A 26,466-nucleotide genomic window follows, 5' to 3' on the forward strand; every position below is an offset into this window, starting at 1 on the left:
TTGTAAAGCAACAACAAAGCAAAGCAAAACCAAACCAAAAAGTTTAAATTAAAAAGAAAGTCCTACCGAAGTCCCCCTTCCTAAAAATGTGCGTTTATAGAATGTAAAAAGAATTTGATCCACCAGACATAGCAAAATCAAATATTTATGAATCTTACCTTTTTTTTTTACTTATTTAAAATTCAAAAATCATGCTCATGCTTTGGTAGGGCTGTGTGGTTGCTTATCACTTAAACAGCATTTCTGATTTTATCACCCATTGAAGAGGGGCTCACACTGAGAAGGGAGGAACAGGAATATCTAGACACCAAAATACGCTCCTCTAGGAAGAATAAAATAGTAACAATCAGAATATAACTGAGATTTTATTCAAACTGACCTAGAACCAGAAGGAATCTTCAAACTGTTCTAAACACGAGAGAGAGAGAGAGAGAGAGAGAGAGAGAGAGAGAGAGAGAGAGAGAGAGAGAGAGAGATTTCCAGAAGTAATCCAAAGTAAATCACTAGCCTAAGAAAATATTTCAGTGGCAGGCACAGGAATAACTTTACCCCTTTTATGGTGATCCATGAGTAGGATCTATAGCAGGCTAAAGAGATATGTTTCTATCAAAAGGGTCCACCTAACCTGCCCCCTCAAGCAGGGTTCTTGAAGGTGTCAGCAGGATTTGGTTGACTGGGCCATTAACGGAGCTTCGGTTAATTATTGACTGATTAGGGATTTACCTTATCTTTCCATCAGGAGCTGGCTCGAGACTTAACGGTAAGCAATTTAGAGCCAGGGTGAACCTACCCACGTGCTTTTTTTTCTTCTCCTCCTTTGGGTCACTTTAGCGTGTCCTTCCCCATAATTCGCGTTCAGCTCAGAATGGGAGTCCTCAAAAGGACTGGCAAAGAGAGGGGCCAGGTTGATGGTGAGGAGTGTCCAGAGCAGGCCTGGACGAGTGCTGTCCTTTAGAGAACTTGGCTTATTGGTCCAGGAGGTTTTCCCATGAAACTGCTGGGGGGGGGGGGGGACAGGGAGGGGGGGAGCAATGACTTTGTGTCTCTGAAAGTGCTGGTGAAGCCCAAGGGGCAGAGTCAGCCCCCCACCTCGCAAGGCGGCCTCTCTGTGTGAAGGCCTCTTGGCAAAGCCAGGGAATCCACACAGGCAGCTCAGGCCCAGCTGCCCCAGATAAGAGGTGGCCCGTGTTAATGTACAGGCTTCCTCTGCACCTCAGCAGGGCCTTCCTTTTCTAAACAGTCTCCCTTTAATGTCGGCGAATGTTGTTTTTCCATTGACTCAACATCTCGCCTCTGGTGGTAAGCCAGTGGGGAAAGTTGGAGCGGGGGAGGGAGGACGACAGTGGGAGAGAGTGATGCCAAAGCTAAAGAGAGAGACGGTCATTTCCAAACAAGCTGGACACCTGCTTTGGAAAGACAGAGACCAAGCCTAAAACCCTTGCTTCCTCTTAATTTAGATCAGCTGATTGTTCCCTGCCTGTCTATGATGGCCGGCCCTGGGCCCCCTCCCTGAAACACTGCCCCCTTCACCAGGAGCGAATTCCATGGGAAAAGCACCGCCTTGAGAGAGTCATAACTTTTCTCCATGAAGGAAAGGAAGAATGAGAGTTACTGGAGTGAACTGAAGAGGGGAAAAGAAATTGGATGAAAGAGAAAGTGGGAAGAAAGCAAGAGAGAAGAAGGAAATGAGGAAAACAGGAGAAAGAGGCAAGCGAGAAAAGACAGAGGCGTGCAAACGAAAGGCAGAAAGAGAATAAGAGGATAAAAAAAGAGAGAAAGAAGAGAGGGAAGGGAAAAGGAGAGGGCCTGCAGAAAAATGAAATCTGAAATGAGAATTTTCTTCCAGGAGTTTGGTTTTTCAAGCCACCCGGCAGACCCCGGACTCCGATTGAGGATGGAAAGCTGTCTTCCCTCCCTGGCTTCTCTGGGCAACGCAAGGTCGAAGGGCATCTTCAAAACCAAATCTTGATTAGAGCCAGCTAAATGTTTGGACTTGAAGGAGACATGAAAGATTAAAAAGCAAAACAGAGCAGCGTGGGTAAGAAAGAAACAGGAAAAGAAAGAAATTTTAGGAAAAAAAAAACCTCATGGGAGACACAAAGGGAATGATAGAAAACACTTCTGAATCAGCTAGTCATCTACTAACAAGCTGCAAAGATTTCCAATGACAAGTTGTCACATTAGTTTAGTGAAACTGAAGCAGTGCTTATCCCCTTTCCTGTGCATAATCTCTCCCTGCGTGCCACAAAAACATGCTACCACGTTTAATAGGATTAGTTTCCTTCGCTTTCTCCCCCCACCCCTTTTATTTTTTTTTTTACAATTCTATTTTCAGCAATACAGGGATCCTTGAATTCATGGGCTTCCTGCAGTGCACAGCAAAACCTGAAGTGCGTGGTTTTGACCCTTTAAAGACTTTATTTGAGTCTGAAAAAAATGGTAATTTGACTATTTTGTACCTTCTGCCTGCCCCCCCTCCCCCCCACCAATGAATTGCATTCTCCTCTGGGAAATCTCATTGCTGGGAGAGGGGTGTTGATAGTAAAAAGGTCAGGACAGAACCAGGGCTGGGAAAAAGCTGACAAAACCCAATGCCTGCAGAGGTTAGGTGCCCCAGCAGGAACTGTGCTGGCTCTGACCCCAGGCAAACCTGGGTTCCAATTCCAACTGTACTTGCTGTCTTTGTGGCCTTGAGCAAGTGGTGAAACCTCCCCCACTCTCCATTTACTCATGCACACAGTGGGGATCACTCTTAGCAGGGCGGTTGGGAGTATTACACTTGTACCTTATTTCTAAAAATGGTGACTATAGTGATGCCTGGTGCTTGGTAGGCAATAAGTACAATCGTTATATGTTCAAAACATTTCAGTGGCTCCTGTTCCTTGCAGTCCATTTAGGGAGTCAGACGATGACTGCAAACTTTTAAGGTTCACTTTTTTTCTCACATTTCAGTATGTTCCGGAAACCGGTATGTCTTACAATGCATTGCGCGTGGAGGGTCATTGTGTTTCCCTTCTCTCCCAGAGGCCATCTTTAAGTTGATGGCGTGTCTTCTCACCTACAGCATGATGGGGTTAAGGACATGCAAATGCCAGGTACCAAACACCGGGCTCGGTTCTGACATAGAAAATGCTCAACAGATGCCAGAATTCTCTATCCCTGCTTATGAAGGGGACCAACGTTTTGCCCCCCTTGAAGCTGCCTTTCGGGATATTAATTGTAAACTGGTTATGAAGAAACAGAAGACTCCGAAAGAACCTGTGGCCCTCCCCGCTTTCCTGCTCAAGACATTCAGACAGAAAAACCTGCTTTGGGAAGGAAATGTAAGGATGTCCCCGTCGCCTAATTTGAATTCAGTTTGGCAACTAAGGGAGCTTTAGGCAGGGGCCCGCTAGCTAGACACGTCCAGGATTCCAGGGTCTCTGAGTTGCCTACCAAGACGTTGCCCGCCATGTGAACTGCCTGTAAATCACCCACCCCACTTAGGAAAAACTTTCTCCTTTGTCAAAAATATCATATATGCCCCATGCTGCCTCCGTCTTTCAATTTTCCACGCTTATGTGAGTTCCCCAGGCACGTGTATTAAACATTTCATTTTCTTCGGTTAATGTGATTATCAGCCCAGCTAGGAGAACATAGAAGGTGGGTGGGAAAGCATTATTGTTTTTAGTCCCCACACTTATCCCTGCCTGTTTGCCTCCTTCCCCATTCTCACTGAAAGACCACTTTGGAGGATTGAGCGGCGAAGAGGTGTTGACACTTCTGCCCCTCGTCCAGATTCTCCTAGAGAGGGCCCCTAATTGAGGCTTCAGAAACCTGACTAATCAAACACAGAAAATCACTGTCCACCGGGGTTGGCAAAGAACCAAAATCTGCTCTCTCAACAGAGTCACCAACTGCCATGCTTAGCAGTGTCCTGCAAACAGTAATTATCTGTTGAACTGAATTATTCCATCTTCCTTGAGACCACTCTGGGTCTTGGACCCCTCTCCCCAGCCTCCTGCCCCCTTCTCCCCACCCCCACCCCCTGACCCACCACCACCTGAGGATTCGCTTGATGGAGATGAAGGGGTGAACTCACCTCATCTGGGAGGAAAACAGTGCTCAGGGGACCTCCCGGAGAGAGGGAACCACACTGGCCTAGGGTGGGTCTGGAGGGGACATGGAGGAAGCCTATGCCTGTTCAGGGCCAGTGGAGGCGCTGCTGGGTAAGGCGCGGGTCTCCGCCCCCACGCCCGCCTCCCAGAAGAATCCCGGATGTCCAGCCTTTGAGGCACCTGCTGTGGCTGCTGCTTGGAGGTGGGGACCCAGGCCTTCCTGCCAACCTGGGATTAGCGAGTGTGCCAAAGTCTCTCAGCCGAAGTAAGGGCAGGAGGGCGACAAGACCTAGCCCTTCTCCCTGGGTCTAAGCAAGCGCTGAATTTAGCCTCCCTCCTGTGGGCTTTTCCTCCTGCCTTCCCCTGCACCTAGCCTGCCCTGGGGCACTGGAGCTCCTTTGGGTCTTGGACACCTCTCCCCAGTCCCCCCCCACCAGATACCCACCTACCCACCGCAGGTACAGGCTCCTCCCAATAGAACTCCCACCTCCTCACTCTTCCCCTATCTCTGCTTCCTTGCCACCCCCAGCTATAGGCTACCCCCACCACCCCATTCACCTTCTCCTGACATCCACTTCCCCCACCCCACCCCTTCATCTATACTCTGGCTTCACCCCTACTCAGCAATGCCTCTCCACCCACACACTCCCTTCCCACCTGTTCTCCCCACCCCACACCCACTATCTCCCCCTACCTGCCCTGCCCTTCCATACTCAGTCCCCCATACAGCACGCTTCCCCTCCCAGCTTCTGCCCTGTCCCTTTCCATCCCCTTGCCACAAGTGTAGGCAAAAGCACTCCTTTAGCCAGGAGGGTGCTTGGGATAAGAAATCAGAAGTTGTTACCTGTCCCCCTACAACTTGACTCCTGGTGAGTGTTTCGCTGTAGTTAGAGGTTCTTTGTTTTGTCCCCTAAAGTCACAGACATCCCCCCTCCCGCCCCTGCCAATTCCAAGCCTGCCCTCCAGCGAGTTGCCAGAGACCAGGAATCTTACACACCTGCCTAAAGATATCCACCAGCCCTCAGAGGACAGGCATCTGGCTGGATGGCTGGGCTTTGGCCGGCTCCCAGCCCCCGGGTTCATTCACTAGGGGCTGGGCCCGTGGACACCCGGAGCTGGCATTCTCTTCCTCACCCCTTCCCAGCAATACACCCTGATTACTTATCTGAAGCCTTCTGAGGATACCAGCAAAACACCTTCCTTGGAATGTGTAATTAGCCTCTCATGGCCATCTCCCATTCTAAAACTGTCAGCCTTCTTGATCTGGTCCCTGCTGGTTCAGCCCAAGCCATTCCTCTGGCTTTTTTCCCTCACACTGCTGCACAGTCACAGCCAGGGATGGCACCTTCCCACCTAGCTCGTTCCTTCTCACAGCTGTCTTTGGCCGGGCTCTTAATTACCTTGGGGTGTGCCTACAGTCATTGGTTTGAACATACTTTCATGAAGGGTTGCATTTTACTACATGCAGATTTGGGGCAGTTGTTTATTCTGACATGTAAAAACATAATGATAAATGATATAATTTTTTTTTTTTTTTAGTTTTACCTAGGAATGTTGACCTTTTCCTTCTTGCTGTTCCCTCCTTGAATAGAATGTTTTGTCCTGTGGGTTCATGGGTCTGATGCGCAGCTCCTATAAGAAAGGTTTCCATCTATAAAGCAGGTAAGGTGAAAGGACCAAAAAGAAAGAAAGAAAGAAAAATTTAGATTGGTAAATGCCTCCTGTCTGCCATAGGTCCAAGAGCACAGGGCCTAGCTTCCAAACACCCACCAATTCTCACTTATTTTTTGTGGCCTTAAAGGTGGGGAGGTGAGCATCTAAAGTGCCCCAAGTAGCAGCTAAGCATGAACTAAAATGTGCATACATGGAATGAGAATCATGTTAGCTTCATCGTGATTGACACATGGAATGACAATCACGTTAGCTTCACCAAAATATTGGGGGTAGGGGGTGTCTGTATAGAAGTACCTGTCAGCTCCAGTGTGTAGAGCACACGTTTGTAGACAAAATAGGTTCCATTTACTGAGTACCAATTGTGTGCTGAATAATTTTACTAACGTCAAAGTCAGCAACTCGATTAAAAAAAACTCCATGAGTTGGATATTACCCCCACTTAGCAGATAAAAAGAACTGAGGCTTGGATAGATTAAATAATACACCCAAGGTCACCGAGTCAGTACCTGGCTGAGCAGTAATTGGAAAAACAGTATGACCCCTAGATTCTCAGCCTTCCGGCTGACTGCCCAGCAGGGGTGGGCCCAGAAATCCTTATTTTTTAAAAAGTTCCCTTGGTGATTCTTGAGGATGAGCCAGGTCTCGGGAACCCTGGTTCACATCAAACCATCCAGCTATCCCTGTCACCAGCCTGCCTCCCAGCAGCCTCCTCCACGTTGGGTAACATATTTAAATAGCAATTTCGAAAAACTATGCAGCATATGGATTTTCCTTTTGATCTCAAAATGATGACAAACAGACACTTAAATACTTCATAAAAGAAATATTACCAGAAAAATTATAGAAACCTGGCTTTCAACTTTGTCTTGCTCTAATTTAAACAAAATGCAACTTCTCAGTGTCACCCCCCCCCCCCAATAAATCCAAACTGGGAGCTCCCTTCTCTACCCCCTCTGTGCCCAGCCTGCGCCTATTTATGTATTTCTAACCGGCTGGTCGTCCTGAATAAAAGCCTGGAAATATGGACAGCAGGGTTCACCCAAGTCCTATCCCCAAAGCCCCTCCTACGAATCCACACCCTTGACTTGAAAGATCCAAGAAAGGAAAGCTGGGAATAACGGCCAAATATTCGTAGACTAATTGCAGAAGAAAAGGCATGGGCGGGGGGTGGGGGGAGATGCCCATCCCTTAAAAGGACCCCGCCCCTCTCTTAGGTCCCCCGAGGGCCCCCACTCGCAGGTGGAACGCACCAGCCGGCTGTGGGCGCCAGCGTCCCGCAGCAACAGGCTGGCGGCGGGGGAGGGGAGCCGGCGGCCGCGGTGGCAGCGCTGGCGGCCCGCACCGTGTCCCCCAGCTCCGCGCCGCGCTGGGAGCAGGTGGCTGCCCCCTGCGCCGGGCAGGCGTGCGCCGAGCCCCAGCCAGCCCGGCAGGCCTAGCGCCTGCGGGGGGGCCCGGAGGAGGCAGGGGACGCCGGGCGGGAGCCGGGGAACGGGACCCCCCGGGGCCGCCAGGGCGGGAAGGGCGCGCGCTCCGCCCCGAACCAGGCGCCGCGGCTGCAGCCCCGCGCGCTCGGCCCCTCTGTGTCCAGAGGCCGCGACACCTAGCGCGTGGCCGCGGCGTGGATGAAGGGCCGGGGGGAGGAGGAGAGCGGGAGGAAGCCCGGGCGAGGCAGCCCCGCTCCACCGAGGGCCGGGAGGGGAGACTCCCAGGCTTCCCTCCTACCCCGAAACTTTCCCCGCGCACGCAGGCGTGTTCCTCACGGGTTTCGGCGGCTCCGGGTCGCTATCGGGGAGGAGGCTGGGCCCACACACACGTCCCCCAGCACGCGTGCGGAGGAGGCACCCCGGCCCACCCGGAGGGACTGGCCTCCCGGGAGGTGGCGGCGGGCGTGACGGCACTCGGCGGCCTCCCAGCCGAAAGGGACGCCCCGCGCGCGCGAACGAACCGGCGCTTAAGAACCTGCCGACGCGCGGAAGCGTCGCGGTGCCCCGGGCTGTGCGTAACTTTGCCCACGGCGCCCCCGCGTGCAGAGGCGTCCCCGGGCACTCGCGCCCTCACCCACCCCACTGCAGGCAGCGGCCAGAGCCTGCCTTTGTATTTACGTGACAATGACAGATATGCTAATTGGAGCCGAAGAGGGAGGGGTGTACATTGGGTAAATTCTACTACCTGGCACCCCCAGTTACCGAGGGAGACGGTCCCGTTCTCCCCGAAAGCGTGCCCTCCGCTTCCCTAGACCCTTAGGTCTCCAGCTTCTTCACTACAGAGAATAAAGCACAATCAGATCAACGTGCGCGTCCTCCCCACCCCTCGCTTGAGATCAGGACCCTTCTAAATCCGAGCCCTCAAAGGGCCCGGTGGGGGTGGGAGCAAGGCACGTTATTTGGGGGCGCAACAGCACCCCTCGCAAGGCGCGCGCGCGGCCTGGCGGGCGCCTCGCCGGGCTCTGCGCGGCCGGCCGAGTGGCTGGATTATGTAAGTAACAGCCCTCCATGTGCTCACCACCATCTGTTAATATCTTGATATTGGAAAGTTCGGTGCCTGAGGCAAAGCCAGGGCTGGCGGCCCAGAGCTCCCAGCCTCCTCTCGCGGGGAGGGAACGCACCTTCCTTTGACTGCTGCTGCCCACTTCCCCGAAATCGAGTCATAGTTTGCCCCCTCAGACCCCGATCACCGCCCCACTCGCCCCGCGGGAGGGCTGTGTTTGGGGGGGAGGCGTGATCTGCTTGGAGGTAACTTTATAGCAATGAATCCTTTCAATGAATTGATACTTTTATGACAAAATGACGGGTCCTTTTAAGCTCTTTGTGGTGGGCTATTATTGGGGTGGGTGGGGACTGCATTGTTTTTAAAAATTACTTTTTTCCTGCCAGCACCCGGACCCAACATTCTAGTCAGGGTTGTATATTTCACCTTCTTCGGAGTGGTCCGCCTGTTTACTTTGAGAGCTGTTGGTTAAACAAACACCATTCCCGGCTTCGAAGCAGTGGGGTTCCCAGGAGAGAAACGCGCAGCTGCTATTGCTGCTGATCTTGTGGCATTTCACGCCCCCGCCCCCCCCCCCCACCACCACCATTCAGACACTCAGAACAAATTCAGGTTGGGCTTGGGGTCACACTTGGGAGCGGGGCGAGAATAGGGAGGTCAGTGGGTCTGCCTCTAGGCGGCTTGGAGCAGGCCTGCCCGGAGTTGGTTTTTCTTTCTTTCTCATCCCTTCTTCTGGGTGGTGGACGGTGGTGTGTGTGTGTGTGTGTGTGTGTGTGTGTGTGTGTGTGTGTGTGTGTGAGAGAGAGAGAGAGAGAGAGAGAGAGAGAGAGAGTCCGGCAGGATCTCCAGCATCTTCGCCTGAAATCCACGCCCACGGTCCGTTTCTCAACTGGATCTGGTGGAAGTTGCTAGAATTGGTTTGTGTAGGATCTGATGACAGTTGTTTGCAAGGTTTTAAATTACTTTAAATGCAGTCTTCTCTGGGACCCCCCACCCACGGCTTTAAGAAAGGACAGGGGGAGGGGGATGGAATAACACGGAGGAAATATCAAGGCGAAGTGTGCTTAACCCAGAACAGATGCACAAGTGATTACTGCGAGTTTGCGTGAGAACCCACCGATCACCCTTCCGATACACGAGCACACGCAGCCTGCAGGGATGGGGTGGGTTGGAAGACTGGTCCGAATTCGGGGTAACTTTTAAGTGACTGCGGTTGTGTTGGCAGCAGGGCGGGGGAAGGGACTGACCCCTAGGCTTGGCCGCTGGTTTCTTCGCAGATGGAGCCCAATCTCCAGGCGACTGGTCGTCTCCGGGCTGACTGATCGCTTCTCCCCTATCAGAAAGCAAACGGGAGTCGCAGCAGATAGGGGCCTCCGGCCTCACGCCTCGCTCCAGGGCGGCGCGAGACCCGGGAGAGCGCCGCAGCTCGGGCGGGAGAGGTTGGCCAGGAGCCTGGCTGGTACGTCGCCCCGACCTAGGGGACCTGCCGGGCCCCGGTACGCCGCTCACGGAGCCGGGCTGCGGACCCGAGCTCGCTCGCCCGCCCAGTGTCGCGCGCTTCTATTTCAACATCAGCTCCTGCGCCCCAAGGCGGGCTGCGAACCGCCGCGGCCAGCGGAGCGAGCCGCGAGCCTCGGGCCGCACAGGCGAGGGGTGGGGGCGCTTCCTCGTTTGCCCAGCGGGTTACCCCGACTTCGACTCGGGGAGTGAGACGAGTACTAAGGCTCGAAGGAAACTTTTCCCGCCGTTAGTTCCCGCGTGTAGCGTGTGCAAAAGGTATATCGGAGCGCTAGGTGCAATGGACATAAGCTTGGGGGCGATTCCTTTCAGAGTCTGAATCTTTTCCCTCTCAGCTTTCCTCCTTCCCTGCCCTCTTCCCTTTTAAATGTCAAACTTAGCATATGGGGTGACGGTGTGGAGGGTATGTATCCTTTACTCCCACCAGGTTATGTACGGGCTGGCTCTAACACACGTGTACACTGGGACGCTTCAAGAAAAAATTATAGGAGGAAAAAGAAGAAAAACAGTGTCCTCTATCCAAATTTTCCTACTCAAGACACCCGCTTACCTCGAAAGGACCCAACCAATAGAAACATCATTCCATACTGCATTTAATGGGCATGCTGGTAGATTACTTCTATTCCCAACCTAAAATGTCGTATCTCCATTAGAGAACTTGATACAGTAGCCTATCACGCAAGTGTGATTGGTGTGTTTGTGCATGTCTGTGTCGTTTCAGTAATGGGGTGCAGGGCGTGCCTGAGGGTTTCCAAAGGGAAGAAATGAAGGCTGGGATGCTCAAGCAAGTCTCCTTTCTTGTCCTGGACAGCTAACCTGGACAGCCTGATTTTTTTTTTCTTCTTTTCAGTGTTTGAATCCAATGCCAAAAATTTCCTATAGGGCATAGGGTTGGACATAGTATCATTGCTATTATTCAAACAGAATACTTCCTCACAGTTGGATGAATTTGAGGCTGAAATGGTAACTGTCCTAGGAGAGGTGTGTGTGTGTGTGTGTGTGTGTGTGTGTGTGTGTGTGTGTTTGCAGAAGCTGGTGGTAGTGTTCCCGAGTACTTGTAACACACCTCATAAACACCCTGTTGTCAGGATGCAACATGGTTCAACCTTTGATCTGATTAAGCTTGAGGGACACAAAGAATTCTTGCCCCCATCCTACCTAAGAAAATGAGTATCTGATCAACTAAGTATGAAGGTTTCTGCTTTGCAGCCCTTGCAAGTCTTATCATTTTTAGGACCTTAACGTCATAAACTCGGTTGCTTTCTTAAAAGCCATTTACTGTGCCGGGAGAAAGAGATGTCCTGGCGGCAGGACTGAAGGCTCCCTCCTCAGCGTTTGTAACTTGCAAACCCAAGGAGCTCTTTACGAGCCACGATATCTAAAGCAAGCTCGCTAGTTATTTTTCACCCCAGATATGGCAAAACGAAGTGAATTTTCTATGGCTTTATGTTGAAGCTCGATGTTTAAGCGTTTGAATTTTCTTACCTAATGCATTTTAAAGTTTGTCACCCGGGCTTCAGGATGATGTAAATGGTGTTTGACACCCATCTCTTTGGTTATTCTGGGGTGAGTGACTGAGGGGTAACTTCCAGATAATGTTTGTTAACATTTTCTTTGAGGCTGCCGCGCGGGCCATCCAAATAACGTTGTCGGAGGCGACCAAGGGCTAGGATTGTTCTTGATCATTTCGAGGAGGGGTTGACTGGGATTCGGCCAGTGCTGGTCTTCTGATACCAGATGCATCGGAGCCGGAGTGGAAAACCTCTGGCATCTATTATTTAATCCCAAACCCACCTGTATCGTAGTGTCCACCTGCTCTTTAAAATTCTGCGAGTGGCCTGTATGCTTGAGACTACCTATAATTATTTTAAAAGTGGAATGATTTAAGGACCCGCACTCCCTCCTCCTATACCACCCCAAACTCTTAATAAAAAAAAAAAAGCAGCCACACTTTTCTCCAGGCAGGGTACTTTTCCGTGCCTTCCTTCACCCAAGTCCGGGGAGCCCTGGGCGAACTCCCGGGCTGTCTCTGTGAAATGAAGAGGGGGTGGTAAGAAAGACGGCCTGCGTCCTGGAAGAGCTGGAGTGAGCGGAGCGCCGGTCGCGCCCTCGCCCGCGGTGCATCGCGCCCGCAGACGGCTCGCCCCGGCCCCGGCGCGGCTGGCCAGTGGCCCCGCAGCAGCCGCGGGGCACGGGTGGGTGGGGGTGGGGGTAGAGGCCTGGGGTGGAGGCGGGGGAGGAGGAGCGCGGGGGCCCCTCTCCCCTCCTCTTTTCCCAGCCCTTCGCCCCCACCCCTTGGATCTATTTTTTTCCTCCCAAGTTCTCTTGCCTGGCTATCCCCCCTTGCATCCGAAGGCGCCTCGCGATTGGGTGTCGGGGCCGGGTACGTCAGTCAGACTGTGACGTGCAGTCTTCCTGTTTCCTTCAGCTGTGTCTTAAAGTAAATCTTGTTGTGGAGCGCAGCCCTCAGCGGAGGGAGCGCTCGGGAGTCAGACACCCGTGCAGCCGGGCGAGCGGAGGCGCCGGGAGCCTCGCCGAGTCCGCCCGCTCCGCCGGGCTCCGCGCCTTCCCCCTGCTCTTCTCTTCGGCTCCCTTCGCTCTTCTCCTCTCTCCTCTTTTCTTCTCCTCTCGCTCTCTCTCCCCCTCCCCACGCTCTCTGCTCGCTCGCCCCTCTCCCACTCGCCCCATCACTGGCTCGCTGTCGCACACTCACCGTCCCTGGTCCAGTTATTCTATTCACCGCCCGCCAGAGCTCCCCGGGCGCGAGCGCGCGCGGTCCTCTCGCCGGCGGGGGCGCAGACACAGCGCGGCGCGGTCCCCCTGCGCTCGGCACCGCGTAAGTACCTCCTGTCCCCTCGCCAGTCCCCTCCCCTTTTCCAGAGCCACTTGTGCTGGCTTGTTCTTCAATGGGAAGAAAAGAGAGACTCCCCGGACTTAGACGCGTGTCAACATCTTTTTTTTTTCTCCCTCCCCCCAGGAGAAAATGGTGTTATTTAAATGAACCAGAAGAAAACCGCCTGCAACACGGTTTCTGGGCAGGAGCCTCCGTGGAACTCCGCGCTCCGCTCTCCCCAGTTCCGAAGAGTAAGTGATCCGCTCGCTCGGGCTTTTATTTCTTTCTCTTTCCCGCTGGTGGCCGGGGTTGGCGGTGGCGGTGCCGATGTGGGGGGGGAGGTTGGCAGTGCTGGACTTGGCGCTGATCTTGTCACCTTTTGTGTCCCGGGCTGGGGTGCGCGGGGGCGTCCGCTTCCTTTCCTCTTTCTCTCGCCCTCGCTTCTCTGGAGAGAGGGCCCTGGGGGGACATGGGGTCGCTTTTTGTTCGTCCGGATCCCCGCTTTCCGCCGAGCCTCAACCTTCCCGTGTCCCCGGTGAAAACTCCTGGGCCAGCCCCCACGTCCCTTCTCTTTGTCTACTTTATTACAGCTGCCTTTCTTCCAGGCTCTTCCAATTTGCTTGTCATTTGCATACCTTTCACTTCTCCTTTTGAACCCCGGCGGAGGGCCAGGGAGCAGGGAGGTGGGGAGAGGGCAGAGGGGGCGCTCTGTTACTTTCCTCTCCCAACGCCGCGGTAGCCGAAATGTTGAAATCGGGGTTGGAGCGGTGGAGAGATGGTCCCGGGCAATGAGCGCGGCGCCCCCCTCTCCTGAGCTCCAGGAAACCCGGGGTAGGTCAAGTTGAGTGGGGTCAGGCCGCCCCGGGAGCCTGGAGGGGTCGTGGGACAGAGGGATGGGTGCCCCAGCGCCGCGGGAGGACCCCCAGATCGCGCTCGGGTGGGGGGTGTTCTTGGGCAGCGGACTCGAGAGGCCCAGACTCTCGCAGTCATCGCTGGCAGCCTGTGGTGTTGGGCCGCTGGGATCGAGTCCTGGCTGGGTGGTACCTACAGTTTTGCCCCAGTTTGGAGGACTGGGGTGGAAGGAAAGGAGAGTGAGGGTAATTGTTAGTGGGAAGAAGAGTGAGGACAGGAAGAGCTGCTATCTTGCCTGAACAGACAGGGAGGGGGCTGCAGGGGGGGGGGTCTGAGGGGGGGTCTGAGGGTGGGCGGCGGGGTTGAGGGGAGACATCACCCAAAGTCCAGTTTAGCGAGTTGTTGGTTGCAGTGCTGTGCCGGCCAGTTACTCCTCCTGCTAAAGCTGAACGCTGCTGGAGAGTGTGGCTTTGGGATGGGGGAGTAGATTTTGAGAGACTGGAGGTCTCCCACCCCCTTTCAGCACTTTGGGAGTGGAGTCCTCCAGGCCGATGGAGAAAAGGAGAAGGCAGGTGTAGGCGGTCGTCTTAAATAGCCCAAGGAGGCAGGTAGGAGTGTGACACTGCTGCTGTTCTTGGCAGTCCAGAACCCGACTCCGCCTGGGGGGAGGCTGGGAACTCACCTGCTTGTTTTAATTTTTCCAAGAAGGTCTGTGTTGTCTCCTTGAGCTTATAAAAACAGACCAAGTACAGGATGGCCTTCTCTCAAAGTCAAGGCTGGAAGTTTCTTCTCTTGTCTCTCTCTCTCTCTCTCTCTCTCTCTCTCTCTCTCTCTCTCTCTCTCTCTCTCTCTTCCACCTATACCCTCCCATAAAAATTAAAAAAATCCCTTTCCTAAACTAGGTAGGCAGAGGTCTATTAGCAGAATGCGCATGAGCAGGGCCTGACAGGTGTGTTATGTCAAGAAAGACAGGTGCAAATTTCCTCTGTGTCTGTGTGTGTGTCTGTGCAGTTCCAGACCACAATGCGTGCCCCGGGGTTGTAGAGATTTATGAATTTATGGTTGCCCTGGTTAATAGGATTGTCCAGGCTAATGGGAATGGGCTGTTGTTATGTTTTGAGCCCTTGCCATGTGAGTTCTTTGGTTGAGGGTAGGGGACACGTTTGTGTGTGTGTGTGTGTGTGTGTGTGTGTGTGTGTGTGTTTATTTTTCTTAAGGATGTTGGCAGGCGGCTGCTGAGGCTGTGTCTCAGGCTTCTGTCTGCCAGGCGGCTGAAAGTACCCCCACTTCAGGCAGCAGGTGGAGGGAGATTGACTTTCCCTTCGCTTCCGTCCAGTGTATGTCTGTCTCCCAGGTCTGTGGAGGGAGGGGGTGAGGGCTATCTTTTGTGTGTGTGTGTGTTTTGGACAGCCGTGGGTGATGTGTGTAACTGCCAAGAATACCAAAGTCAGTTTGGAAGTGTTACTGTTGTGAAAGCTTATCTTTTTAGTGTGCTTTCTCTCTGCCCAGAAAGAATAGGTATGTGCATGAACTCTTTCAAGTCATATGTTAAATATTCTCATAAAGTAGAATGAGCCTGTCATTGTACCAGACATGTGCCAGATGTCCTAGTTATTACTTTGATGGGGAAGGGAAATCTCAAGTACGTGAGAGGTAAATGCTTTTCTGTTGGATGCAAGATGCGGGCAGTCAGTTCTATGAAGAGTTCCTTACAAGAACTTCTGAGTATTTTCGAAATGAAATGGGCTGTACGTAGTGGGGAAGTCAAAGGGGAGTATTTGGGTTAACCTGTCCATGCAACATAACATGGCTATGTTTATGTAATGGTAACACAGACGAAGGTAAGGACTGTGTCTTAATGCGTGAGGGAAGATGTTGAGAATTCAATGTAAGCACTGTATCTGGATTCTTAATACTTGATCTTTACATTTTTTTCTTTACACAGGTTACTACTTGAGTTGCATAGAATTAGGTTGGATGGTGGATGGTTTTTGTTGGCTTTGTTGCTTGGGCGATGCTCATTGTTTCATGAAAATGAGATATGTGCCATTTATTCTTTCGACTTAAACATCAAAGTTTCCCTCCAATACTTTCCTTGGATGGTTTTGAAGTTCTTTCATAATTAAAATGTCCTCTATGGATATGTTCTGCTTATTTTTAATAGGGGTTATCTGTGCTTGGCACTTATTGATATTTTTATGTGTCCATTATGCAGAATTCTGTTTAGTTTAATCACCACCTTGTGGGGGAAAAAGTCACGCATACAGAACATGCATCTTTGTTCCCACTTTATTCATTTCCTAGCATCGGCCCTCTACAAGTGGCACTTGTGATCTTAAAACATAAGGTAGCTGCCAGGTTGGCTGTTTATTTGTTCAAAGTGCAAATAGGCCTTTTCCCTTGAATTTCTTGTATCATTTCGGGAATTATCTTGCATTTGCAACTTATTATATAAGAAATTTTTTAGGTTCAGGATTAACAAAAGAAATTATAAAATGTTACTGATTTCATAATAGGAAGATGGATTGTGCATGCTGTGTTGTTACAGGATTCTAATTAAGTACCTGTATAAATTGGAAAGGACATATACACAAGGGATTTCTCAAATCTTATTGCCTAGTGTATTCTAAAGCTTCGGAGGACATTTAGAGTATTTTAAATTTCAACAGGAAAAAAAATGTGTCTTTTCTTGAGATTACTTCTCACTCTGATTTACTAACTCAGTGAATTATTACTCTTTAAATAAGTAGAAAAAAATATTTTAGGTATGTCTCAGAAAATGTTCTGTGTTCACTTTACTGGTGAAAAATGTATGGAATTTTTGATAGGATGGAGGAATTTTAAATGAAATGGTTATGATTTGAGAACTCTATGATGAGAGGAAATTTTAAAATCTGATATAAGGTTTTGACAATGCAATCTCAGTTCATTGGAATATTAACTTACGCCAAGCGAGTTCTTCAGAATAAACAAAAGGTTTTCTTAACCTGCTAGTAGGTAGAAACACCTACAAAGGAAAAGTTGCTAATTAGCAAAAAAATGAAGGGGACAGTGAAGGGACAGCTTAGAGATTTTGGGGAAGGTGGAAGCTATCTAAATCAAATCATCAGATTCCCCCCCCCTTTGAATTACTGATTCCCAGATTAATTTATTGATGATATTCCATTTGAAATTTCATAACCAGGTTGATCCAAGTAGATGAGGGGCCCATTCAAAGGTTGTTTTCTAAAAGAAGCAAAGTGTAAGCCTGAGCAATTTCTTAAAAAAAATTTTTTTTATCAACGAAGACAGATAATCTAAAGAGTCCAAACAGGAAACCATGCCAACCTTACAATTCCCCTGCCTCACAAGAGACTTGTCTGAACTATCTGGATAATTACTGTAAAGAAACACGTCTTTGTCCAGAATAAGGACTCCAGGTAGAAGCATAAAAGTTGCACTCTCCTCCCCCAAAATAAGTTCTTGATTAAAGTCAGAGCACTTTACCACTTTCTACTTCACACTAGAGTGTTCCTTAAAAATTCTTCACAGAAAATTCTTCTCTGCTAACATTAAGTCATCAGCTTCCTTAGGATTATGTTAAACAGGATGTCAGATCACTCCAATTTTAATTAAGAATCTTTTGGAGTAATTAAAATCAGACCTGATTATACCTGGATATTTATTCTTGTATTTTACTAGAAGGAATCTGCTATGCTAAGATATCCGTTGCATAGGAATTATTAGAGCATTTGTGCCAAATGGTACAACAAAAATATTTAATAGTGAAAAATATTCTCTATAGATGTTCAACTTAATTAATGAGGAGTTTACAGGAATAGATTATGTATATCTAATCACTAATACATTTGAGTTCAAATTCAACATCAGTAATATTCTGCATACTGGCTGATACTTATGTTCACCCCTGCTGAACAGGAGGTTTCAGGTTGCCTGGTTAAACTTAAAATTAATGTTAAAATTAAAATACAAGATGACAATAATGCTGGGGAAAATAGAAGGCAGCAGGAAAACAGGAAGACCAAATATGAGATGGATTAGCTCCATAAAAGAAGCCATAGGCAGGAGTCTACAGAAGCTGTGCAGGGCTGTTGAGGACTGGACATTTTGGTCATCACTCATTCATAAGGTCTCCAAGAGTTGGAGCCGACTTAACGGCACATACCACACACAAGAATCAATAATAATTGTAGCTGAGACATTGTGGCTTAGTACATACGTTGAAAAATAAAGGACTTTTTAAAAATATTAATGGACAGGACAATATCAATGATAAAGTCATTCTATAGCATTCTCTAAATTCTGAATTGGGAAGTCATGGAAGTGCTTTGAAAGTATTTTCAAGTGATTTAATTTACATTATGCTCATTTAACTGTGTTTCTTATGTGGTAAATGTGTGTGTGTGTGTGTGTGTGTGTGTGTATATATATATATATATATATATATATATATATATATCCTGTTTATGAAACATTATGCTAGTAAAATACTGTGTCAACTAGTTATAATTATTTAATCTTGCCCATAGCCTCCATAGATTATAAACCTAAAGTGCACTAGTACAATTATTTCTAAGTTTAGGTCCAAGCTATATGGAGAGATATATTTCCTCTATTAATATAATCCCTTGTCTTGCTCGATTATATAATTTTTACCATTTGTTTCATCCTATTTATTATATCTCAGCTGGATATCGTACAACAGGACCTAAAAGTAATTAAATTCTCTTAGCACACAACAGAAACGGATCATTACTTAGTCTAAAAATGCTGACTGGTTGAAAGAGAAATGCAAAAAAACAACAACACAGAGTAGTTTGGTGAATTTCGAGGAAGTTACAGGTTAGCTTTTCCTTAAAAGATCCACCAGGCATGTTTACCACTCTTCTCCACTGAAGACGAGAATATCATTTCTTTCCACCTTAGGAAAAGCACAGCCCTCCTCTGGGCTCTGGCAGGAGGCAGGGGTGCAGCTGTTGAGACCTAGGCTCCAGGAGAGGAAGTGCAGTTGACTCCGAGGTAAATGGCAGCTGGGAAAGGAAGGATGCCTGGGGATGACCTTGTGCTCATCTCTCACACAGCCTGTCACTGCTGAGCCTCTGGTGCAGAGAGGTGCTCTTCCCAGAGCAAGGACGGGGAGGGGCAAAATCCCGTTTGGGTGTGAAGGTGAACGTGGAGAAAAACACTGCAGAAAGTTGGGTCCGTGTGTTGATGGGAGATCCGTGTGCTTTTCAGGTGATGTTAAAGAGAAAAGGATTTGCACACAAAAAGAAAAGAAGTAAATTTTTAAAAAATCATGGCAATGAGCTCTACTTTTAGAAAGCTGATCTGCAGGCAGAAAAGACCTCTCCCTCAATATGCAAGTCTTTCTGAGAAATAATTCATCTTTTTTCTTGTTTGTCTCAGTCTTTCCTCCTTTTTTCCTCCCACCTGACAGCTCCACCGGATTTATCAGATCTAACGTGTTAGTGAGAGACCTGTCATTGCATCTTTCTGAAACCAATTTTATTAGTAATGTGTGAGGAGTCCGATTATTCCAAATTTGACGTTGAACTCAATATTAAAGTTATTAAGGCTTGTTTCCATGCTAAATTCAGGAAATTTTATCTTGAGGCATATAAAAAATATTTTATTCGCAACCATACAAATATGTATGTGTGTATACATATTTATATACATAAACACATATATGTATACACACACCTATATGAAGAGGCATCATACTGCTTCCACGATATTCTAAAACAGGCTCTTTTAAAATGTTGTAGCTTCATACAGAAACCAGAAGCCAGGTCTGCATGATGAAATCTTTCTCGCTTTAAAAAAAAAAATACACGCTGCCATCTAAGCATTGAGCATTTTCTTGATTTTTACAGGCTGTTTCATGCTGAAATCATGCCTATTTGCATGGATAGTCATTCTTTAAAACTAGCCACAGATGCAGTCCTAGGGAGCACGTAGATGTTTTCACAGGTGAACCGAAAGAGATGGGAGCGGTTCCAAGCACTCCGCACGCTGCCTTTGGCAATGGACCCTGTTATTGTGAAGATGTGCTCTGTTAAGCAAACGTGAAGTTTAATATTAGATCAACCCTGGGTGAAAAAAATATTCTCATTTTCTCCATAAAATGTTAATTGTAAGCAAAAAAAGATGTGACATCTTACATTTATGCCAAATTTGGGGTTAGCATCACTAGTTAATAAGTCACAAAATATGTCAACTACCTTTTATAAAATGCAAGGAGGGAATCTTCTCTTTTTTACCTTGTGTTCCCAAGAAACAATGGAAGTTCGAATGCAGAGAAGGTATTTCCTTTCTCACATATATTGAAGTGATGTTATTTTCTTTCTTCTTAATACATCTTTTTTTTTTTTTGGTCTTTATTTCTGTGTGTTTTTTCTTAAATACAGTATATGAAATAAGATTCACAAGTGGTGTATGTTAAAGAGTTTCTTTAAGCATGGAAGTATTATTGCGGCCGATTTTAACAGAAGAAAACTAGTCCTGAAGATATATTTATCCTTGCCTAATTCAATTTATTGATTTCTAAAATGTAACAACGTCGTTCTTTTGCAGTGAGTTCGACTTGATAATAATTTAAGTAATCAGAAGGGCATCATGAAAATTTATAAATAGTCTCATACTTACATTAAAAAGCCCAAAAGATATCATCTTCAAAAGTGATTTTACTAATAAAAATGCATCTCTATGCTAAATAGGCAGACTTGTAATAGGAGTATTTTTGCAGTGATTTCAATGTGAAATTGACCATTTATGTTGGAAAGATGCTGAAGGGGCTCTACTCATTTCATTTCACATTTGAAAAAAATACTTTAAAATTTGGTAATAAAGGGTGTGTTTTAAATATTTGCATTTACTTTAGTGTTCTTTTCATAGCCTTAAAAATCACAATAATTTTAATGCAGAAATGGAATTTTGCATCCCAGTTTCACACAGCCTCAAAATTTAATCCTATTTCTTAAGTATAGCCCACTTTCATCTTCTTTTGTAATGTGAATCTGAATGCCCAAAATTTAATCAATTGGTTGTCAGAGGCTGTGTACTTATAATCTACTATTTCTTCTGTCGATAAACAGTATCATTTTAAGCATTTGTGAAAGAGAATCATATTACTAGTGCTTAAGCAGTTTTTGCTTTTTTTTTTTTTTTAATCTTAATCCATCTTAAACCAGTGGAGCAGAAATATTTAAAAATGTTTCATTTCAAGCAGAGTGCATAATAAATTGCAATAATTGTAATGTGCCATAAATCCCAGAGCCTATGCATTTTGTATTTGATTCAGGATTGAGGTCAGGAAATTTGGAGAAATTTAAAGAAAATGATTCATCAGTCCTTTTGTTCTGTTGGCCAGGGTCCCGGGATTCTTGAGCTGTGCCCAGCTGACGAGCTTTTGAAGATGGCACAATAACTGCCCAGTGATGCCTGACCATGACAGCACAGCCCTCTTAAGCCGGCAGACCAAGAGGAGAAGAGTTGACATTGGAGTGAAAAGGACGGTAGGGACAGCATCTGCATTTTTTGCTAAGGCGAGAGCCACGTTTTTTAGTGCTATGAATCCCCAAGGTTCCGAGCAGGATGTTGAGTATTCAGTGGTGCAGCATGCAGATGGGGAGAAGTCAAATGTGCTCCGCAAGCTGCTGAAGAGGGCGAACTCGTATGAAGATGCCATGATGCCTTTTCCAGGAGCAACCATCATTTCCCAGCTGTTGAAAAATAACATGAACAAAAATGGTGGCACGGAGCCCAGTTTCCAAGCCAGCGGTCTCTCTAGCACAGGCTCCGAAGTACATCAGGAGGATATATGCAGCAACTCTTCAAGAGACAGCCCCCCAGAGTGTCTTTCCCCCTTTGGCAGGCCTACTATGAGCCAGTTTGATATGGATCGCTTATGTGACGAGCACCTGAGAGCAAAGCGCGCCCGGGTGGAGAATATCATTCGGGGTATGAGCCATTCCCCCAGTGTGGCGTTAAGGGGCAATGAAAATGAAAGAGAGATGGCCCCGCAGTCTGCGAGTCCCCGAGAAAGTTACAGAGAAAACAAACGCAAGCAGAAGCTGCCCCAGCAGCAGCAGCAGAGCTTCCAGCAGCTGGTTTCAGCCCGAAAAGAACAGAAGCGAGAGGAGCGCCGACAGCTGAAACAGCAGCTGGAGGACATGCAGAAACAGCTGCGCCAGCTGCAGGAAAAGTTCTACCAGATCTATGACAGCACTGATTCTGAAAATGATGAAGATGGTAACCTGTCTGAAGACAGCATGCGCTCGGAGATGCTGGAGGCCCGGGCCCAGGACTCCGTAGGGAGGTCAGATAATGAGATGTGCGAGCTAGACCCAGGACAGTTCATTGACCGAGCCCGAGCCCTGATCAGGGAGCAGGAAATGGCTGAAAACAAGCCCAAACGAGAAGGCAACAACAAAGAGAGAGACCACGGGCCAAACTCCTTACAACCAGAAGGCAAACATTTGGCCGAGACCTTGAAACAGGAACTGAACTCTGCCATGTCGCAAGTTGTGGACACTGTGGTCAAAGTCTTTTCGGCCAAACCCTCCCGCCAGGTTCCTCAGGTCTTCCCCCCTCTCCAGATCCCCCAGGCCAGATTCGCAGTCAACGGGGAGAACCACAATTTCCACACCGCCAACCAGCGCCTGCAGTGCTTTGGCGACGTCATCATTCCGAACCCCCTGGACACCTTTGGCAACGTGCAGATGCCCGGTTCCACAGACCAGACAGAAGCGCTGCCCCTGGTGGTCCGCAAAAACTCATCTGACCAGTCTGCCTCCGGCCCTCCCACCGGCGGCCACCACCAGCCCCTGCACCAGTCACCTCTCTCTGCCACTGCAGGCTTCACCACATCCACCTTCCGCCACCCCTTCCCCCTGCCCTTGATGGCCTACCCATTTCAGGGTCCATTAGGTGCTCCCTCTGGCTCCTTCTCGGGAAAAGACAGAGTGTCTCCTGAATCCTTGGACTTAACCAGGGAGACGACGAGTCTGAGGACCAAGATGTCATCCCACCATCTGAGCCACCACCCTTGTTCACCAGCACACCCACCCAGCACGGCGGAAGGGCTCTCCTTGTCCCTCATCAAGTCCGAGTGTGGCGATCTTCAAGACATGTCCGAAATCTCACCTTATTCGGGAAGTGCAATATCCTTTTATTTTCCCCTCAAGGAAAACCAAACAATACAAGGGCCTCCCAAAGGGTCAGGTTTACAGCATATGTAGAATAACGTAGGTTAGCATCTTCTTAAGAATTCAATCTTTCCTGTTACTCAAAGTAATATGCTTTTATCAACAGGCCTGTGGCACTTCTTAATGGCACAAAACCTCCCCACTAAACCAACATCCTTGCAATTTTTACAAGTTGTGAACTGCCCCAAAGAGCTGGTATTTAATATATGCATTATCAGCAGTGTCTTTCTGCTGTTCTTCCTGTATTCTTTTCTTACCCTTTAAGAAAAAATTTATTTATTTTAAATAAAATTTACCTATTTATTTTGATATTTTTATTGATTTCAGAGAGGAAGGGAGAGATAGAAACAGCAATGATGAGAGATAACCATCGATCAGCTGCCTCCTACACACCCCACACTGGGCATTGAGCCTGCAACCCGGGCATGTGCCCTGACTGGGAATTGAATCGTGACCTCCTGCTTAACCACTGAGCCATACCTGCTGAGCTTAAATATATTTTTATTGATTTCAGAGAGGAAGGGAGAGGGGAGAGATAAAACATCAATGATGAGAGAGAATCATTGATTGGCTGCCTCCTGCATGCCCCCTACTGGGGATTGAGCCCACAACCCTGGCATGTGCCCTTGACCTGGGACCCTATAGTCCGCAGGCCGACGCTCTATCCGCTGAGCCAAACCAGCGGGGCTACCCTTTTTTTTTTTTTAAAGAGTAAAATCAGAGATAGAAAAATATCTCATTGTGATATTGAATTCTATCAGAGATACAATTTTTAGGAGACAGTAAGGTTCATAATGGAGTGAAAAGTCAGTTTTAGATCCCAGATGCCATAAGAATTCTCCCTTGGAGCCCTGAACAGGCTCCTGGGCCCTTTAAAGAAGGCCTGATTCAGTCTGATGAAGAGCACTGTGCTGGTGGGAGGAAGAGGGATGTGGGAGGGGAGGTGGATTCTCCCTTTAATCCTGAAGTGAGACGTGGTTTTTTAAAGGAAATACACAGGTACTGATTTATTCCGACGGCATCCGTCTCTCGTTCACCAAGGTCTGTTCTTTGGGGCTGGTGCAGCTGCCTCCCATGCATGATTAACCTCTGTTCAGCCATACACAGAAATCTTTTGTCCTAACATACACAAAGCAAATTATTTTGGAAAGCAAGAGAGCACAATTAAATATAAAACTCAAGCTGTATCCGACTTAAAAATGGTCCTTTTTATGACTCTTTTTATTTTGAACCTGACTTTGATGTAGAGATGCCAGTTATATATTTTATTGGTTCTGTCCTGCACTCTGGCTATTTTTAATTGATGATTTTTTTTTCTCTCTCTCTCTGTAAATTGGTCCTTGCAGTAAATTCTTAAGAATCTTGTGGTCATGGGTGTTCTGGGGTTGTAGACTAGTAGCTTTGGGGGGCAGGTCAGGCATGTTTCTCTTATAATAAATTGCCATATGGATATAAAATTTAGCAATAAAGTCGGCTGTTGCTAAATTAAGGATTTTGAGCAATTGTCTTGATGACTAGAAATTGACATTTTAGTATATAAACCCACTCAAGAGGCTGCCACTTGAGTGCAAAGTCCCAGCTCTGGTGGAAATGTGTTTTCTCAGGTAGTGAAGGTCGTCCTTCCAGCTAAATCTTAGGATACTGGGGAAGATTTCTGATAAGGCGAGTGGGAGACACTAGTAGGAGATCCACGTGGGCAGTTAACAGAGTCTCTTTCTATGGTGAGGAAGAAGAGAATCATGTTGTGAGAGAAATCAAGAGAAAGATGTTGAGGACCTAGCTTTATAAATAGAAACTGAGTCTTTGGTTTCAGATTTAATTTCTACCATTCAAAGCCTTAAAATCGAACCCATTGGTCATGAATCAAAGCTGTGCCAAGCACCATAGCAGGCAATAAACAATCAGAATGATTGGATTATAGCTATTGGTGATGAGAAAGGCAAAGTAAGAAGACACAAGGACTGGAATTTTTTTTTTTTTTTTACTCTTTGTAGGAAGAGCATCTTCCAAAGTTCATACCAGGCCACTGTCCAAAGCTAGACCCCATCTCTTCAGAGATCCTCTAGTTCATTTGAAGCCAATAGTAGTGATGGTGGGTTCTCTCTCTCTGTCTCTGAAACACACACACACCCCAGAAAGGGACATGCCTATTTTGGTGAATATTTGAATCCAGGTTTCAAAGTCTTGTAAAGTCCATATTAAACTCTTTAACTCAAGATGCCTGTTTATGGTGGTTTGTTTTTTTTTTTTTAATTAGACTTTTCATTTATAACCAGATAATTTTCTGCTTTTGTTTTTTTTTTAAAGTAAGTTGGGTCTTCTAGAAAAAAAAATATTTTTGATTGCTTTAAGCGTTGGCCATGCTCATTGTCTCACCCTCTCTAAATCTCCTGAGGAGTTTTAAGGATTTGAATGGAAAGAAGTTCCTTTTATTTCTATGCATATCAAAGGCTTTAAAGAGAATTTAGTTGCTTTTTCTTCAGATGAATAACTTCTCCTCTCTCCTACCAATATAAGGTTCTGTTGAACGACGGTGGTTCGGAAACACCTGTGTTCATATGACATGTTAGTTGCTTTACCTGGAGGTGTTTCTTTTGTGTAGCTAAATAATTGGACCACTTGTTGCAAGTAATGACTACATTTCCCACCTTCTAGCTTTCTACCCTCTGCCTCTTTCTCTTTCCCCTCTACCACATCGCACTTTTAACCATTTATCTCATTGATGCATTATTTCTTAGGAAGATGACAGGCAAGAAACCTTTTCTTTTTAATATATTTTTATTGATTTCAGAGAGGAAGGGAGAGGGAGAGAGAGATAGAAACATCCATGATAAGAGAGAATCACTGATAAGCTGCCACCTGCACACCCCACACTGGGATTGAGCCTGCAACCTGGGTATGTGCCCTGACTGGGAATCGAACCCTTGACCTCCTGCTTCATAGTTCAATGCTCAACCACTGAGCAACACTGGCCATGTGAGCAACATTTTCTATTGTCCACGTAATTCTGAAGCCAGTGAGAATCTGCATGTTTGTTGGGAAACTGGGCCCACTTTTGTCCTCTCTTCATCCTTGCATGGAAGCGAGTTCTTCCTCTGTGTGTAGGCAAAATTCTCAAGCATTTAGTTTAAAGAAATCTCTAGGAATCACACTGAGTGGTGTCTTACTTCAGTTGTATGGATGTAAGCACATATTTGAACCTGTAGTTACTCATGTTGAAAAGGTCAGTAGCAATGAGATGAAATGGTACCACTATAATCGTCCTTATTATGTTTTTATTTTTAGTTCACGGGTTTCCAAGTTGTGATCAATAATTTCTTAAGGAACAATTATTTCCTACTCAAAAGGGCATCATCTGTTTCTCTGAACAAAGTAGCTCAGACAAGAACTACCGAGAACACCAGCTTACCAGAGAAATCCACTTAAGTTCAGCACATTAAGCACATGTGTTCTAGGAGGGAGAACAGTACCTTGTTCTCCCTTCTAACAGAAAGGAAATGGTGAACGTGTGCATGTTCAACTGAATGTCAGTGCACCTGCTCACGTCTTGGGCATAAAAAATGTGTTCAGTATCTTTGCAAATGAATCTCTTTAATCAAATATTAAGTTTTATTCAAATTCCAAAAGAAACAGCCAGCCAATTGTTTTCCTCCGTGGTGTTCCTTGTCATTCATCCTCTTTGCATCTCAAGAAAAATAGCCTTGTTGAGGCCTCAAGCATTTGCATGCACCCAATTAAAGCCCAGGAGGATCATAAGCCTTTAAGACATGCAGGTGAAGACACACCCATTCTCTGT

General features: G+C 47.4%; 2 protein-coding genes and 1 long non-coding RNA gene across 6 annotated transcripts in view; 1 reads left to right on the top strand and 2 right to left on the bottom strand.

Annotated features, from left to right (window-relative positions):
* The window catches only part of LOC118673288, a 200,692-nt gene extending 188,118 nt beyond the window's left edge, over positions 1-12,574 (bottom strand). For 2 of the 4 annotated variants that reach the window (XR_004973344.1, XR_004973346.1), the window contains exons 1-2: positions 7,532-7,682; positions 5,643-5,748 (exon numbers count right to left, since the gene is read on the bottom strand). This is a non-coding gene — a long non-coding RNA (uncharacterized LOC118673288). Of the gene's footprint in view, positions 1-5,642; positions 5,749-7,493; positions 7,683-12,489 lie in introns of those variants that run through there. The other 2 variants (XR_004973347.1, XR_004973345.1) reach the window with 2 other exon arrangements.
* Positions 12,077-26,466, top strand: part of PROX1 (prospero homeobox 1) — a 53,000-nt gene continuing 38,610 nt past the window's right edge. The window contains exons 1-3 of the mRNA XM_036343899.1: positions 12,077-12,612; positions 12,754-12,860; positions 20,834-22,625. Of these exons, the coding sequence (XP_036199792.1) occupies positions 20,901-22,625 (1,725 nt within the window). The 5' untranslated portion in view covers positions 12,077-12,612; positions 12,754-12,860; positions 20,834-20,900. The remainder of the gene's footprint in view (positions 12,613-12,753; positions 12,861-20,833; positions 22,626-26,466) is intronic.
* LOC118673265 lies at positions 12,674-14,592 on the bottom strand. Its single transcript, XM_036343860.1, has 4 exons — positions 14,584-14,592; positions 13,841-13,977; positions 13,245-13,679; positions 12,674-13,068 (listed from the first exon to the last, which is right to left on the bottom strand). Exons 1-4 carry the CDS (start codon positions 14,590-14,592, stop codon positions 12,711-12,713), a joined length of 939 nt encoding a protein of 312 aa, XP_036199753.1. The 3' UTR covers positions 12,674-12,710.

This window comes from Myotis myotis, unplaced genomic scaffold (genome assembly GCF_014108235.1).
Source record: "Myotis myotis isolate mMyoMyo1 unplaced genomic scaffold, mMyoMyo1.p scaffold_m19_p_18, whole genome shotgun sequence".
In the NCBI taxonomy this organism is placed as follows: Eukaryota; Metazoa; Chordata; class Mammalia; order Chiroptera; family Vespertilionidae; genus Myotis; species Myotis myotis.

Bases quoted from the DNA above. Each gene is read 5' to 3' on its own strand.
- LOC118673265 (XM_036343860.1), bottom strand. The intron at 13,680-13,840 runs GTGATGTCTCCC...CTTCCACCCCAG, and splicing joins CTCGCTAAACTGGACTTTGG to TCCTCCAAACTGGGGCAAAA. The intron at 13,069-13,244 runs GTATGCAAATGA...ATGTCCCCCCAG, and splicing joins TTCAAAAGGAGAAGTGAAAG to GGCCCTCTCTCCAGAGAAGC.